This window comes from Artemia sp. Qi Xiang Cuo, chromosome 5 (genome assembly GCF_049724085.1).
Source record: "Artemia sp. Qi Xiang Cuo chromosome 5, ASM4972408v1, whole genome shotgun sequence".
Classification (NCBI taxonomy): Eukaryota; Metazoa; Arthropoda; class Branchiopoda; order Anostraca; family Artemiidae; genus Artemia; species Artemia sp. Qi Xiang Cuo.
This window is the reverse complement of record NC_142798.1, coordinates 17,635,078-17,652,763: the sequence shown is the minus strand read 5'-3', so window position 1 is coordinate 17,652,763 and position 17,686 is coordinate 17,635,078. Positions and strand designations below refer to the sequence as shown.

At 33.5% G+C, this 17,686-nt stretch overlaps 1 protein-coding gene across 1 annotated transcript in view; it reads left to right on the top strand.

Annotated features, from left to right (window-relative positions):
• The window catches only part of MCU (mitochondrial calcium uniporter), a 217,504-nt gene that overhangs the window by 14,492 nt on the left and 185,326 nt on the right, over positions 1-17,686 (top strand). Inside the window, exon 2 of the mRNA XM_089089379.1 lies at positions 11,803-11,959. Within this exon, the coding sequence (XP_088945505.1) occupies positions 11,803-11,959 (157 nt within the window). The remainder of the gene's footprint in view (positions 1-11,802; positions 11,960-17,686) is intronic.

Sequence of the window (17,686 nt, the reverse complement as noted above, 5' to 3'; positions counted from 1 at the left end):
TCATTTTAATTTAAAAGGAATTACGTTAAAATAGATACCTTTTACAAGCAGGGTCTTAATTTTCTATGGGACGGGGGAGGGGGGGGGGTAATTATCCTTATTCGACCTCGTTCCCCACCCTTCCTAATTTGCCTCCCTCCAGCTGAAATTTAGTTTCTTCAAAAATCTTGTCAAAACTAAGATAAGCCTGCATAATTCAAGCATCCGCAGAAACGGGTCAGTTTTCTTTAGTATATTTTTACCTTTATGGTACTATATGGCTCATTTTTCAGTTTTCACTGTCATTTTCACTTGATTTGTGAAAATTGGCTCCAACTTTGTCCCTCCCCCAGGATTGTGACAGAATTACGCTACCGTTTACAAGACAGTGGAAAAATAGAAAAACGTATTTTGGATTTTCGGATTATTATTAACCTATTGTTGGAAGCCATGCGAACAATGTTGTTCTATCCCACTTTCTAGGGCTATAATAAGAGAAAGGGGGAGATGGCTAAGACACGTTTTGCGGATGAAGGATGACAGGTTAACAAAGATCGTCCTTTTCGGCCGTCCATCTAGGGGGGAACCTAATTTGAATAGCCAACTAAACGACTGAGAAATTTGAGTATAAACTCACTGTCTCAAATGGACACATTCAACTCTTTCCCTAACTGGAAAAACGGAATAAAAACAACAAAATAGGCCAATTATACGAAAAATGAAGGAATTAATGGGGATATTTAATAATCTTGAGATTTAAGCGGTAAAAGGTCGAAGGCTCCCTGTTTCTACAAATTTCTACAGTAGAGTGCTAAGTTATACTTCTACTACTTTATGTTCCTTGGCACCTTTCCAAGGCAGATTACAAGACTGGTTATTGCTATTGATATCAATTGCACATGGAATTATACAAGAACCGTACAAGAAAACCCACGTCTGAGGCACTACAGTATCACATGCACATTGCAAAAAAAAGTTGGCATGCTATAATGCATGTTATGAAACAATAGTCAAGGTAATTTGGGGAGATTACGTTCCTTGGCACCTTTTCAGAGCATGTACTTGTGGATACCTTTCCAAGCAACGTGATTAAACACGCTTTTACAATCGGAATTGTTTGATTGACATTTGCAAAAAATGGATAAGAAATTCGCAAATTGGACTCTATGAGTGATATTAATTAATGTTTGAATAATAGGAGTGTGATTGATTCTAATTAGTGATTGGATAATTTTTTAACTAGAACTCCCTGAATAAAATATTTTTGGAGGGATGGGAGAGAGTTTTGCTTGCCTTTCATTGGTACCTTTCCAAGCGAGCGGGGATTCCCCTCCGGTTCCTAAACATTGTAAAAAAGATAGCAGTATGAGCGGGGATTCCCCACAAAAGTTTGTTTCAACTCCAAGTTTTTCAACCAGACTGTTTTTTTTAGCTAACATCCGTTTTTTAGGAGCCAATCAGAGACATCGGAGCTTGGAAGATGAAGAAAAAAAGGGTTAAACTTATTAGCAGTTAAGATAATCCTGACGAGCATGTTAATCAATACCTTTTTTATTATAAATCTGGAACAATATCAATCTATGCAAAAAGTTAACGATGTTAAAATGGTCTTATGACTTGACTTAGCTTTACTTCTTCGATGTGTTCTGTATAATACACAAGTGGCGTTTGAACAGTGTTGTCAGTTTAAAATAGGGTCCAACGTTATAGTATACTAAAAAGTTGATACTATGAGAGATGTAGATGGCAAGAAAATAATTTTAATAAAGAAATTCAGAACAAACCATAGAAATCCTTGCAAATCAAGTAGCAAGGTGTATGTGAGTACGAACCATCAAGGATCATAAGCATCAATGACCCTAACCAGCAGAGACATCAACCCTCCATAGGTCCCCTATCCCCAAACTCGAAGGGCGCCCCCTCCCTCCAACTTTTTGGCCCTCCCCATTTTGTTTATATTATTTTTTCTTTTTTTGTTTTGGCAATTGACATTTTTTCTGATAACAAGTATCATTCATTACGATCGTAGCTTTCAAATGTGAAACTTAAGTCCATTTTTGAATCGAAAAATAAACTATTTCTGTAAAATCTGAGTTAATAAGAGTTTTTGACCGTAAACTCTAGTATTTGTAAGAAAATTATGGAAAATACAATTCTCTGCTTCAAATGTGAAAGTTAAGTCCATTTATGGATCGAAAAATAAAACTATTTTCGTAAAATCTGAGCTAATTAGGGTTTTTGACCGTAAACTATAGTTTTTTTTGTAAGAAAATTATGGAGAATACAATTCTCTGGTTCAAATGTGAAACTTAAGTCCATTTTTGGATCGAAAAAATAAACTATTTCTGTAAAATCTGAGCTAATAAGGGTTTTTCTCCGTGAACTCTAGTTTTTTGTAAGTAAATTATGGAAAATACAATTCTCTGATTCAAATGTGAATCTTAAGTCAATTTTTGGATCGAAAAAATTAATTATTTCTTTAAAATATGTGCTAATAAGGTTTTTTGACCGTAAACTCTAGTTTTTTGTAAGAAAATTATGGAAAATACAATTCTCTGGTTCAAATGTGAAACTTAATTCACTTTTTGGATCTAAAAATAAACTGTTTCCGGAAAATCTGAGCTAATAAGGGCTTTGGACCCTAAAATCTAGTTTTTTGTAATAAAATTAGGGAAAATAAATATCTCATGTTCAAATGTGAAACTTAAGTCCATTTTTGGATCGAAAAAAATAAACTATCTCCCTAAAATTTAAGCTAATAAGAGTTTTTGACCGTAAATTCTAGTTTTTTGGAAGAAAATTATGGAAAATACAATTCATTGGTTCATAGGTGAAACTTAAGTCCAGGTATGGATCGAAAAATAAACTATTTCTGTAGAATCTGAGCTAATAAGGGTTTTTGACCATAAACTCTAGTTTCCTGTAAGAAAATTATGGAAAATACAATTCTCTCGTTCAAATGTGAAACTTAAGTCCAGTTTTGGATACTCATAATAATGAGGACTGATGGTTCTGATTCAGTATATTTTTTACATAGAAACAAACTATTTTTTTTTTAAACTTTGAAATTATTCAACTTTATTTATTTTATTTTTTTTCATAAAAAAAAACTTTTTTTTAAAATTCGAAATTATTAAAATTTTTTTATTTATTTTAGACAAGAAGAATTTTTGAGATTTTTTATTGATCGGAGATACAGAAATGGTAAAGTTTCTTGATAGCATAGTAGAGAACGAGTATTGAATATCTCGTTGTTTAAGTTAAGAGGTGAAATCAAGACCAGAGGAATTTTTGAGATTTTTCATTTTTGAGGGTTTTATGGCTCCTCCCCACAATGAATTCAGATGGTTTTAGGAGTCATCCTCCTAGCCATAACTCCATTCAACCTTGAGCGAAGGTATAAAAATTTGATGATGTATTTCTCTTCTTAACAACTACATTAATACCTTCCAAGATGATAGGACTGTATGACACAGAATTTATCGGTTTGAAGAAATCATCTTGTGGTATTATATTTGAATGTGCATTTTTATTATTGTCAATGGAACTCGAAGAAATTGACTGTTATCATTGGATAGTGAACTATAACATGTTTGAGTATGATAAAAGCTTGTGGAGTACTACATTACATCATATAAACAGACAGGATTCTACGATAAACGGTAGAATCCTGTTAGATAAACAGGATTCTACGATAGAGTGATTACACCACTTAATAATAGTGGTCAGGAACTGAGAAATGACGGGGTTACGTGCGCGCACGTAACCCCGTCTAAATTTTTATTTCATAATTTCCTGAATTAAATGTCTGTATTGTGTATCCAAGAGGTGAATTCAAAAAAGAGTTTGCTTGTTTAAACTTTTTTTCAACTTTTTTTTTACATCTCTTAGAATGTCATGACACACACTTAAAACATAAGAAATTCACGTTTAATATTTTCCAATTTCAAAATGGGTACACACACAAAAACTTACACACACACACGCAAACTTACACACACACACACACACACAAACACACAAAATCACACACAAACAAAAAATAACACACACACAAAAAAACTAACAAAAACAGAAAATTAAACACACACAAAAAAGAAAACACAAACACAATCTTACACACACACAAACAAAAACTTACACACACAAAAACTTACACACACACAAATGATATTACACAAACACAAAAACTTACACACACACAAAAACTTACACACACACACAAAAACTTACACACACAAAAAAACTAAGAAACACAAAAAAACTAACAAACACAAAAACAAACTAACAAACACAAACACAATTACACACACACACAAAAACTTAAACAACCAATAACAAACACAAACACACACACACACAAAAACTAACAAACACACAAAAAAACATACACACACACAAAAACTTACACACAAAAAAAAACTACACACACACAGAAAATTACACACACACACACACAAAAACTTACACACACACAAAAACTTAAACCCAAACGCATAAACTTAAAAACAAACAAAACTATAACACACAAAAAAAAACTTAAAAACAAAAAAAACTTATACAAACACAAAAACTTACACACACACACACACACAAAATATTACACACACACACACACAAAAAAAACTTACACAAAAAAAAAAACATACAAACACAAAAAAAAATAAAAAAAAAAACAAACACACACAAACAAAAAAAAACAAACACACACACAAAAAAAAACACACACAAAAACAATTACACACACACAAAAACTTACACACACACACACACAAAAAAACACACACAAAAATTTAGACACATAAAAACTTACACACACACAAAATCAAAGAAACACAAACAAAAAATTACACACACACAAAAACTTTAACACACAAAAACTTACACACACACACACACACACACACAAAAACTTACACACACACACACAAAAACTTACACACACACACAAAAACTTACACACACACAAAAAATAATACCAAGACACAAACATACACACACACAAAAACTTACACACACACAAAAACTTAAAAACACACGCAAAATATTACACACACAAAAACTTAAACACACACAAAAACTTAATCGAAAAAACAATCATACACACACACAAAAACTTAAACACCCACAAACAAAAACTTAACAAAAACAAACCAATAAAAAACCAACAAAAAAACAAAAACTAAAACGCACACTAAAAAATAAACACAAAAACAAACAAAAACATACACAACCAAAAAAACTTACACAAAAACAAAAAATTACACACACAAAAAAGCACACTCACAAAAACAATCACACACACACAAAAAATTACACAAACAATAAAACTTACACACACACAAAAAATTACACACACACTAAAAAAACTTACACACACACAAAAACTTACACACACACAAAAAATTACACAAAAAATTACACACACAAAAAAAAACTTACACATAAACACACAAATACTTACACACACACACAAAAATTGAAACTCAAACGAAAAAAACTTAAACACAAATAATAACTTACACACACAAAAAAATTAACAAACACACAAAAAAAATTACAACTTAAACAACCACAAAACTTTCATACAAACAAAAAACTTACACACACAAAAAAAAATACACACACACAGAAACTTACACACACACAAAAACTTACACACACACACAAAAACTTACACACACACAAAAACTTACACACACACACAAAAATTTACACGCACACAAAAACTTACACACACATAAAAAATTACATACACACAAAAAAACTTAAAAACACAAAAAAACTTACACACACACAAAAACTAAGACAAAAACAAAAAAACTTACACACACAAAAAAAAAACTTACACAAACTCAAAAAGTTACACATACAAAAAAACTTAAACTAACATAAAAAATTTAACACGCAAACACAAAAACTTACCGAAATACACACAAACTAGCGCACACACACAAATACTTAAACACACACAAGAACTAACACAAACACAAAAACTTACATACACACAAAAAAACTTACACACAAAAAAAACTTACACACACACAAAAAAAAGTTACACACACAAAAAAAAACTTACACACACAAAAAAACTTACACACACACAAAAAAACCGTTTTTGAATGACCACCAGTGTGTGTGTGTGTGTCGTCTCTGTGCGTGTGTCGTCGCGCTGTGTGTGTCGTCTCTCTCTCTCTGGGTGTGTGTGTGTGTGTGTGAGTGTGTGTGTGCGTGTTTGTGTGTGTGAGTGTGTGTTGTCTCTGTGTGCGTGTTGTGTCTGTGCTTGTTGTCTTTGTGTTTGTGTGTCGTGTCTGTGAGTGTGTCGTCTCTGTGCGTGTGTCGTCGCTATGTGTGTGTCGTCTCTGTGTGTGTGTGTGTGTTTGTGTGTGTGTGTGTTGTCTCTGTGTGCGTTTTTATCTGTGCTTGTTGTCTTTGTGTGTGTGTCGTCTTTCTGTGTGTTGTTGTGTCGTCTCTATGTGTTTGTGTGTCGTCACTATGCGTGCGTTGTCTCTTTGTGTGTGCTAAACTTTTGATATGCTATCTTACTCTAAAAATAATGAACACATAACAATGTAATGCATAATATATTTTTAATGAAATAATGCTATGCAGAATATTAATTAAAAATTATATTATGATACGTGGTAATAAACACATTCACTCTTAAAGATCCAGAAACGATGGTCCCATGATATAGAATAGTTTTTACCATGTCTTATGCATTTATCACGATCAGGTATGTCCTTAGGTATCCAGAACCTGACCTCGTCTTCAGGACGGTGATAAAGCCCTTCAAATTTAGGACACTTAAATTCTTCTAGATTGAAAAGTGGAATCCTAGGGTCACACTTTTGAAATAAAACTTTACTGTAGGTACATTACCCTTTACGTAGAGTGTTTCAACGCCGAAGAAGCCACAAATCTTACTGACTTTCTCCTGGATATTTCTCAGTTCCTGACCACTCTTCCTGAATCTTTCTCGGTTCCTGATCATTTTTCATAAGTTGTGCATTCTTCCTATTGTAAATTCTCAGTCAAATCATGCAACTCAATTCAGTATCATCTGATTTTTTATCATGGTCAAACATATTGCACGTCCAACAATTGCGGTAGTTGATTTATATTACTTTTATATACAATAATAAAAATGCATGTCCCCACGGAATTTAGCAAAGTAAATTTTCCGAAACAATTTACTATTTGTCATATAGTCCTATCATCTTGAAAGGTATTAATGTAGTTGTTAAGAAGAGAAATACATCATCAAACTTTTATACCTTCGCTCAAGGTTGAATGGAGTTATGGTAGGAGGATGACTTCTAAGACCATCTGAATTCATTGTGGGGAGGAGCCATAAAACCCTCTCTGACAAAAGAAAAATCTCAAAAATTCCCCTGGTCTTGATTTCACCTCTTAACTTAAACAAAGAGGCATTCAAAAGTCGTTCTTTTCAATGCTATTAAAAAAATGTACCATTGTTGCATCTCTGACCAATGAAAAAAAATATCAAAATTCCTCTGGTTTTGGTTTCATCTTTTAGCGTAAACAACGAGGCATTCAATATTCGTTCTTTTCCATGCTATTAAAAAGCTGTACCATTGTTGTATCTCCGACCAATGAAAAATCTTAAAAATTCTTCTGGTCTAAAATAAATAAATAAATTTTAAAAATTTCGAAGTTTAAAAAAAAATATTTTGTTTTTAGAAAAAAAAATAAATAAAGTTGAATAATTTCGAAGTTAAAAAAAATAGTTTGTTTTCTATGAAAAAAAAATTGAATTAGATCCATCAGTACTCATTATTATTGGTCTCCAAAACTGGAATTAAGTTTCGAATTTGAACCAGAGAATGGACCTAAGTTTCACATTTGACCGAGAGAATTGCATTTTCCATATTTTTATTACAGGAAACTAGAGTTTATGGTCAAAACCCCTTATTAGCTCAGATTCTATAGAATCTATAGTTTATTTTTGATCCATACCTGGACTTAGGTTTCACCCATGAACCAACGAATTGTATTTTACATAATTTTCTTACAAAAAACTAGAGTTTACGGTCAAAAACCCTTATTAGCTCAGATTTTACAGAAATAGTTTATTTTTTCGATCCAAAAATGGACTTAAGTTTCTCATTTGAACCAGAGAATTGTATTTTCCATAAATTTCTTACAAAAAACTATAGTTTATGGTCAAAAACCCTAATTAGCTCAGATTTTACAGAAATAGTTTATTTTTCTGATCCAAAAATGGACTTAAGTTTCACATTTGAACCAGAGAATTGTATTTTCCATAATTTTCTTACAAAAAACTATAGTTTACGGTAAGAAACCCTAATTAGCTCAGATTTTACAGAAATAGTTTATTTTTCGATCCAAAAATGGACTTAAGTTTCACATTTGAACCAGAGAATTGTTTTTTCCCTAATTTTATTACAATAAACTATAATGTACGGTCAAAAACCCCGATTAACTTAGGTTCTCAGAAAACCGTCTTTTCTTCAATCCAAAAAAGGCCTTAAGTTTCAGATTTTAATCAGATACGTGTATTTTCCATAAATGTCTTACAAAAAAACTATAGATTACGGTCAAAAATCCCAATATGGTCAGATACTACAGAAAAAGTTTAATTTTTTAATTCATAAATGAACTTGAGTTTCACATTTGAAGCAGAGAATTGTATTTTCCATAATTTTCTTACAAAAAAACTAGAGTTTACGGTCAAAAACTCTTATTAACTCAGATTTTACAGAAATAGTTTATTTTTCGATCCAAAAATGGACTTAAGTTTCACATTTGAAAGCTACGATCGTAATGAATGATACTTATTATCAGAAAAAATATCAATTGCCAAAAAAAAAAAATTGGGGGGGGGGGGGCCAAAAAATTGGAGGGAGGGGGCGCCCTTCGAGTTTGGGGATAGGGGACCTATGGAGGGTTGATGTCTGCTGGTTAGGGTCATTGATGCTTGTGATCCTTGATGGTTCGTACTCACATATACCTTACTACTTGATTTGCAAGGATTTCTATGGTTTGTTCTGAATTTCTTTATTAAAATTATTTTCTTGCCATCTACATCTCTCTTAGTATCAACTTTTTAGTATACTATAACGTTGGACCCTATTTTAAACTGACAACACTGTTCAAACGCCACTTGTGTATTATACAGAACACATCAAAGAAGTAAAGCTAGGTCAAGTCATAAGACCATTTTATCATCGTTAACCCTTTTCATAGATTGATATTGTTCCAAATTTATAATAAATAAGGTATGAATTAACATGCTCTTCAGGGTTACCTTAACTGCTAATCACTTTAACCCTTTTTTTCTCCATCTTCCAAGCTCCGATTGGCTCCTAAAAAACGGATGTTAGCTAAAAAAAAACAGTCTGGTTGAAAAACTTGGAGTTGAAACAAGCTTGTGTGGGGAATCCTTGCTAATAATGTTATCTTTTTTTGCAATGTTTAGGAACCGGAGGGGGATCCCCGCTCGCTTGGAAAGATACCAATGAAAGGCGAGCAAAACTCTCTTCCATCTCTCCAAAAATAGTTTATTGAGAGATTTTTTGTTAAAAAATTATCCAATCACTAATTAGAATCAATCACACTCCTATTATTCAAACATTAGTTAATATCGTTCATAGGGTCCAATTTGCGAATTCCTTACCCCTTTTTTGCAAATGTAAATCAAACAATTCCGATTATAAAAGCGTGATTAATCACGTTGCTTTGAAATGTATCCACGAGTACATGCTCTGAAAAGGTGCCAAGGAACGTAATCTCCCCAAATTACATTGACTATTGTTTTTAACATGCATTATAGCATGCCAACTTTTTTTTTGCAATGTGCATGTGATACTGTAGTGCCTCAGACGTGGGTTTTCTTGTACGGTTCTTGTATAATTCCATGTGCAATTGATATCAATAGCAATAACCAGTCTTGTAATCTGCCTTGGAAAGGTGCCAAGGAAAATAAAGTAGTAGAAGTATAACTTAGCACTCTACTTTCTACAAAGTTATCATCTAGTGGCTAAATTTGAAATTCGAAATAAGGGATCTTGTAATGAGGAAGGATCGTATCCTCCTGATTTGAATGACTTGCTAAACGAACATTAAAGTTGCACTTCCACTCACTTTCTCAAATGGATGGCATCAACTTACTCCCCCCCGCACAAAAAAGCAACAAAAGCAGGCCAATGTTATGAAAAATAAGAAAAGTGAAGGGGAAAACCCTTTAGTCCTGAGATTTACGGAGGAGAGTCAAAGTTCTCTATCTCTGCACGGCTTTTTTATCATCCAGTTCTTAGATTTGAAATGTTGTGTAAGAGTACCTTTAACGATGGGGAGGGGACAACCAGGCCGTCCCCGTTTAGGGCGGGAAGCGATCAAAAACAAAGGGTTTAAAGGAAATTGGAGCTTCGTGGGAGGGTTTAAAGAGTGAAGCTTTGAATAGACTGGAATGGAGGAGGAACGTGCGCAGCTGTGTTGGCCTCAGGTGGATTGGTGCTGCAGTGAGTTTTTAGTAGTAGTAGTATAAGCAATACACAATCAGAGTTCATATGCTAGATCTTGTTCTTTAAAATGTATTTCAGTTCTAGAGACAGAGTTTTGAACTTTTAAATAATTTATGTTGTTTTAGGTTTTTTGAATATTATCTACAAGCAGTTATTTGTAGGAGAAAGTAATTTTGGATGCTATACAACTATCTAGCCCCCCCCCCCCCCCCGAGTGAGATCTAACTCCTATCTGGTTTCTTAGTATTGCTTTAATGACATTACGACTTTAATTGATAAGGTATTGGGTACGCTCTTCCGCCTTGAATTAACCATACGGGACCGACTGGTGTAGGGACGTTTATGCTATTAATTCATTTGTTCGTGGGTGAGAATACATCTACTCACAGTATAAATATATAAATAGTAACGAAAATTCGTATGCTCTCCGTTAAAGATTTTTTGGACACATCAGTCGCACACCATTCTTCATGACTGCACCTTCTTTAATATTCATACTGCAGCAGCAGTATGCAGTAACGAAGCTATAACAGCAGTAACGAAGCTATCGCTGTGACACAAAGGGAAACTTCCCTTTCCGCACTGTTTGATAAGTCTGATTTCTCAGTCAAATTTTCGCTGCTGTTTAATATTTTTGCTGTGATATCTATTGTAAGAAAAAAGTAGATGTGTTTAACGTTGCAGCAGCTTTTTCAAATTTTTCCGTAATAGATATCGTATTTTTTCGAAATTAATGAAGTTCATTAATTATTATTATTTTTATGAATGGAGCTTTAATTTGAAAGGCGCTCTATTAGTGGACATGAATTTTAACAAGATATTGAAAGATACAACTGTTTGAGGTTTTCAGACTATTATCAACTATCAGTTATTTGTACAGAGAAAGTTATTTTTGGCGTCAAATATAGGGTCTACGGTAAAAAAAAAACTTCCATACCACAAGCTCTATTTTCTATTCATGATTTGGAAAAGGGAATACAGTGCAAATCCCCATAGAAAAAGTGGTACAAATATAATGTATGGGATATATTTGGGTAAAAAAAAAATGAACGTTCGTTGAGTTCCAATAGGATATGAAAAAACGGATCGAACCATTCAATAGACCGTTCTGAGTTTAAGAATGTAGGCGCCGTATATCAGTTTAACAAAAAGTTTTTTATAATACTTTTTGGATTATCCGATCTGACGTAGTATCTTACTTTATAACTTTTGTTTCTGTTTGTTTACTTCTTCAATTAATCATAGATTAAATTAAATTAAAAAGATGTGAATCCTATTTTGGTGAAACAGAGATCCTATTTTTTTTTCATTTTAGATGCCATTACGCCCATCCTTTTACACTGTTCGCGCTTTGACGAATCTGAACCGCTTCTCAATACAGCCCTTACGCACCAGTGAAAAACTCCCTAGGACATTTTCTACTGAGCATCCACAGCTTGACAAAGAGTCTGTAGAAACTGAAGAGAAAAAACGTGAGTATACAAAAAGAGTTTATCCTTCTAAAAAATATGAAGTGTTTATCACCTCTAAATTGTTTATGACTCAAGAAGTATGCTTCTAGAAAATGATAATTACATAAAATGACCGTGATACATGAACCTTATTCGTCCTCTATAACCAATCGTTCAGTGTGATCATCCTGGAGGGGAGGGGGAGGGAGAGATACAAAACGTAGACATATCAATGCTACCCGTGTAAAAATGCGATTTCCCTTTTTTCTAAGATGGGGGCCATGAGATAGACCATATGAGGTAAATAGTTATTATAAGCAGTAAATTTTAAGCTTCGGTTTAGAGCTCAGTTGATTGTTTTGAGACTTCATTTACTTAAATGCGGTACTGCACATTGCACGCCACCTTTGAAGAGCGGTCTATCGGTCCCCGTGTAAGGGAGGGGGGTTGAAGCCTCGAGGGGACTTTCTTGAGCCTATATTTTTCCAATCTGTGTGGGAGATTTTTTAGCTCAAACTTGAATCGGGTGGGGCAATTATCCCTCGAACCTTCCTTCACTTGAGTGCTTAGGTGTCACATTCTACTTATTGTGGAAAAATTTTGAGTGCCAGATTGAGGACCAAATTCAAATACTTACCAGCGCGGAGTCCCAAGGGAGCAGTGCCACTTCAAAACTTGGAAAAATGTGACAGGGAAATCTACTTTTTTTGCATGACACCTACCAGGCATTTGATTAGGAGTAAAACTTTTCTCCGGGATGGTTGCATCGAATTAGCGGGGGTAGACTTGAGAGAAGGCTCATTCAAGTATCATTTTTTCAATCATACTTTCTTTTGGTTGTAAAACAATTTATGCCTCAATCAATTGCCTTTTCTGCTGCTTTTGCCACAAAGTGTCAAATTGACGAAGTGGGTTACAAACTAGAAATTACGAAACAGTCATCCCATTTTAAGGTTTATAAACGTCCAATAAAATTCTACCATTTTTAGGGTCACACTCACATCGCTTTGTAGTGTCCCGACTCCTGCGTGGTGGTGCGTTTCATTCTTCAGCTTGTGCCTGTGCAGTCTATGATTTATTATTATTAACAAAATAATTAAAACAGATGTAAATTAAATAAAATAAACAATTTTCTTAGATGAAAGTAGAAGTGACGTTAAAACTTAAAAAAGAACAGAAATGACCTTAAATTTTTGTGAAGCTGTCGTACCGTCAACTCTCCGCTCTTTATGCTAAAGTTGAAAACTTGGATTAAAATGAAGCTAAGTGTTTCATACCAACTTTCTTTCAAAATATTAAAACCTAAATGTTTTATATTTTCTGCCTTAGTGATATATCAAAGCCAATAAATCTAATTGATTGTGGATTCTCAAAAGCATTGAGCAAAAAGCCCACTTTTGCATTGTGCTGTTTTCCTGAAAGCGCAAGTTAAACTCTAGCGAAAATATTAGAAGGGTTTGAGATGGAGGTTTTCATATTTTGGGTTATCCTGTTTTATCTATTTTAGTTCACCTGCTAAAAACCTGTCATTCTTCCGTTTTTTAATATATATATTTTTTTTAATATATTTCATTCTTCCGTCTTTTTAATATATTTTTTTTTATTTTAGTATATTTCTAATATATTTCATCCTTCCGTTTTTTATTGTATTTTTTTATTTTAATATATTTCATTCTTCCATTTTTTAATATATTTTTTTTGTTCTTTTTACTGGTTTTATTCAATAATTCTCCAGTAGTTTTATAATGTTATCTTGGAGAAATAGAGCCAATCAAAACGCATGAACAGAAATAAAGAAATTACCTCTAACAGGTCATTCCAGGTCAAGGGGGTCTCCAACATAATGATAAGGAAGCAGAGGTAAACCCCAAAATCGTTGATGTTTAAAGAGTCAAATGCTATTATTAGAAAGGCGTAACGAAATAGTCTGAAATACGTGAAATAGGCGAGTGAAACCAATAAACTAGGCTATAAATTTATCAGACGATAAAAATCAGAAATATGGCCCTAAACCCTCTCTGTTTGGTTACACCTGTGAGCCCCGCCATTGGTTAAATATTAAATCCTAGAATCCCTAGAGTCTCTCGAGATAGTAACCGTGCTCAAGCGAGGGTTGAGGAACACAGTTACTAAGGAATACTATATTTTATTTGATTTTCCTTTCATTTATTGTTTTTCAAGAAAAAAAAAATAAAGGAAAACAAATCTAAGCAACAAACAAAAAGAAGAATTGTGTATACAACCAACGAGTTCAAAACCAACACTCTTCTGGGAAACTTGTGATGTTATAGTGTTATCGCAAACACTTGTCATTAGACAGTTTATTTAGAAACCCGTTTTTGAAGTTCAATTACCATATGTCGTTGTTCGCTCTTTACTAGGTTTTACTCACTGTATATAAATAATAGACAGTAACATCACGACTCAATGATGTTTGGCTGCTACAAGCTTGGCGCGTGTAAAAGCTCCGCCCATATATTCGTACGATCTGCCAGCAGCGGTCCAGTGTATATTACCCTGGAACACGTATTTTCGCAGAAACTTTCTCAAAATGCATTTAAAACTAACTCGAGATTTCAAAACCTACTTGTAATTTCTAAAAACATCTAATAATAACATTGCACTACTGGAGGCAGGGAGTTGTATTTGATGATGGTTATTGCTCTGGAAGTGTGTAAGTGAAGGGGATTTATTTTTTTTTTCTTATCATTTGTTTGTGGAATTGATTTATTAATTTAGGTTGATTTAGGAAGAGTTTTGTATGTAATCGCTACGCTTTAGCAAAATTTTTTTTTTCTTTAGCGTAGTGATTTCTAATTATATTGGCTTGATTTTTTGTTTATTTGATGAAATAAAACCTAAGACCTAAACCTAATTACCGATTTTTATATGTGTATTGGAATAAAAGAATTTAAAATTAGATTCTATGAAATTTAGTGTTACAAAGGTGAAGCCAAGTTTCGCATTTAAGAGAAATCTGACTTGTCTACACGTGAAAAAATCTGATGTCGCGTATGTTTATAAGTTCTCCGGAGCACTTGCATCTCGCTCCGGCGTTGTATAATGGTTGAGATAGGGAATGATCTTATTGTCTATTATTTATATAGAGTGGTTTTACTTTACAACTATCCTAATTGCTGCATATAAAACAGTGGCGACAGTTCATGAAAATGAATTTTTTGAAATCTAGGGCAGGGGTAAAAAAAATCCTAAGAGAAAGTGCCCCCTCCTCAAACTAGTGTCAATGATTTAAATTAAGTTTTTTTTCTTGACGTCGCTTGTTTATTTATTTTTGTATATATTGTTATTCAAGTAGCAAATTAGAGGCTTTTTAGCGTTTCCGGAAGGACTGTAAACGTTGGAAAACCCTGTAAAGTTTGAACAAAGCATTATTCTTTTATAAGGATGCTTTTTAAAAAGAAATGCTTTTAATATGATGCTTTTTAAAATTAATGATTAATATAAAAAGGGTGCTTTTCATAGGCAGCGCAGCGCTGCCTAAGTAAAGAACGATGTGGGCACAATGTATTATTTATTTTTTGGTTTCTTGGTCTTCGACCAGGGCACTTCGTATGTCGTAAAAACTTCGAAAAGGGCTTATTCGATTGGAAATTAGGCGACTAACACCCCTTCTACACCCAACATTTCCCCGAACACATCCAATTAAAATTTTGAGATAGCCGTTTTGTTCAGCGTAGTTGATTTCCAGATAGAAATTATGTTTTTGAGGAGGACACTCCCCCACAGCCCTCAGGACAAGGGTTGTAAGTTATACCCTGGGGGCATGTAAGGTTTTTTATAGAAAGCGTTGTCGTATAAACTTCAAAAAGGGCTCATTAGATTGGTAATTATAATGGCTAGTGCCCTTTTTAATAGTCGAAAGTGATTGGAGGGCAACAAACCCACCTCTCACGCCTATCATTTCTCAGAACACATCCAATCCAAATTTTTAGGTTTCTATTTGGTTCAGCTCAACTGAACAGTTTTGTAATTATGTCTTTGGGGATGATAACCCCCCTCCCCCCCACAGCCTGCAGGGCAAGGGGTTTAATTTATTTCCTGAGGGCATATAAGGTTTCTATAGAAGACGTTGCCATAGAAACTTCAAAAAGGGCTCATTTGATTGGAAATCGAAATGGCTAGTGCCCTTTTTAACAGTTGAAAGTGATTGGAAGGCAACTAACCCCCCTTTCACGCCCACCTTTTCCCCAAACATATCCTATAAAAAATTTTGAGCTAGCCATTTTGTTCAAAGTAGTTGAAAATTGAAATTATATCCTTGAGGATGACACTCCCCCCACAGCCCTCAGGGTAAGGGTTTTAAGTTATGCCCTGGGGGCATATAAGGTGTTTATAGAAAATATTGTCGTAGAAACTCAAATAGGGTTCATTCGATTGGAGATTGAAAGGGTTGGTGCCCTTTTAATAGTAGAAAGTTATTGGAAGGCTTGACATTTTTATAGTAAAGAGCGATGTGGGTATAATGTATTATTTTTTTATTTTTTTTTTAGACCAGGGCACTTTGTATCGAAGGAGTTGTCGTAGAAACTTCTAAAAGGCTCGTTTGAATGAAAATAGAAAGGGCTAGTGGTCTTTTTGACGGGTGAAAGTGCTTAAAGGATAAGTAATCCCCCAACTAACCCCACCCACTAGATTGCCCAATATGTTTAAAAAATAAATGTTGCCTTAATATTAAATCAAAATGCACTGTGTTAATGCTAGTTCCCAATAAGGCATCTCGGCAGTATCCCAAGAACGACTGTGGGTATTATGTTCAAACTTTTGGGGCTACTTCTGCTCTTAAAATTTAACCAAATCAAAATAGCTTAAGTGTATCCAAGAAATCAAAGAGAGTAAACAGATTTTTTTGCGAATGGTATCAGGTTTTCTATTTCAGGTCAACTAGCGGAGGTATGAAACTAAATTAAATACTACTATCTGTGTCCAGGTTTTTAAAAAGGGTGTATGTTGTTAAAAATTGGTGAAAAATTTTCTCCAGCATACACATAGCAGACCGAACTATAAAGTCTAAAAAAACGAGAAGATTTAAACTATTATTTCCTTTTTCCCTGAAAAGAATATGTCAATATAAAACGAACAGAAATTAATTTAAAAAAACTTTTTCCACAAAATAAGTTTTTCAAAGAAAAGTAAAGAACTCCATTAAACCAAAAATGAGAAAAAACAAAATCAAATAATCTACCAAGCGTGAAACTACCACAAATCAGCATCGATAAATAAATGAAACCCATAACGAACAGAAATTAACATGAGTAGGGCTAAAACCCTATGCCTTCCCAAGGCCAGAACATAACTTGCACTTTACTGAAAAAAAATACAAATGAATGTGCATTGTCAGTTTGATATACATAATACTGATGTTTATTAATCAAAATGTTAATATTATTTGATTTATTAAAGTTATAAAAGTAAAAAAAATTATATTTTTTCAGTAAAGTGCAAATTATGCTCTGGCCTTGGGAAGGCATAGGGGTTTTGCGCCCAACTTATGTTAATTTCTGCTCGTTTTGAGTTTGACGTGGTTATTTTTTGTAATTTCTGTTCGTTTTGGGTTTCAATTATTTATCGATGCTGATTTGCGGTAGTTTCACGCTTCGTAGATTATTTGATTTTATTTTTGCTCTTTTTTGGTTTAATGGAGTTCTTTACTTTTCTTTGAAAAACTTATTTTGTGGAAAAAGTTTTTTTTTAATTAATCAAAACAAATGTTGTGTTGTTTTAGGATAT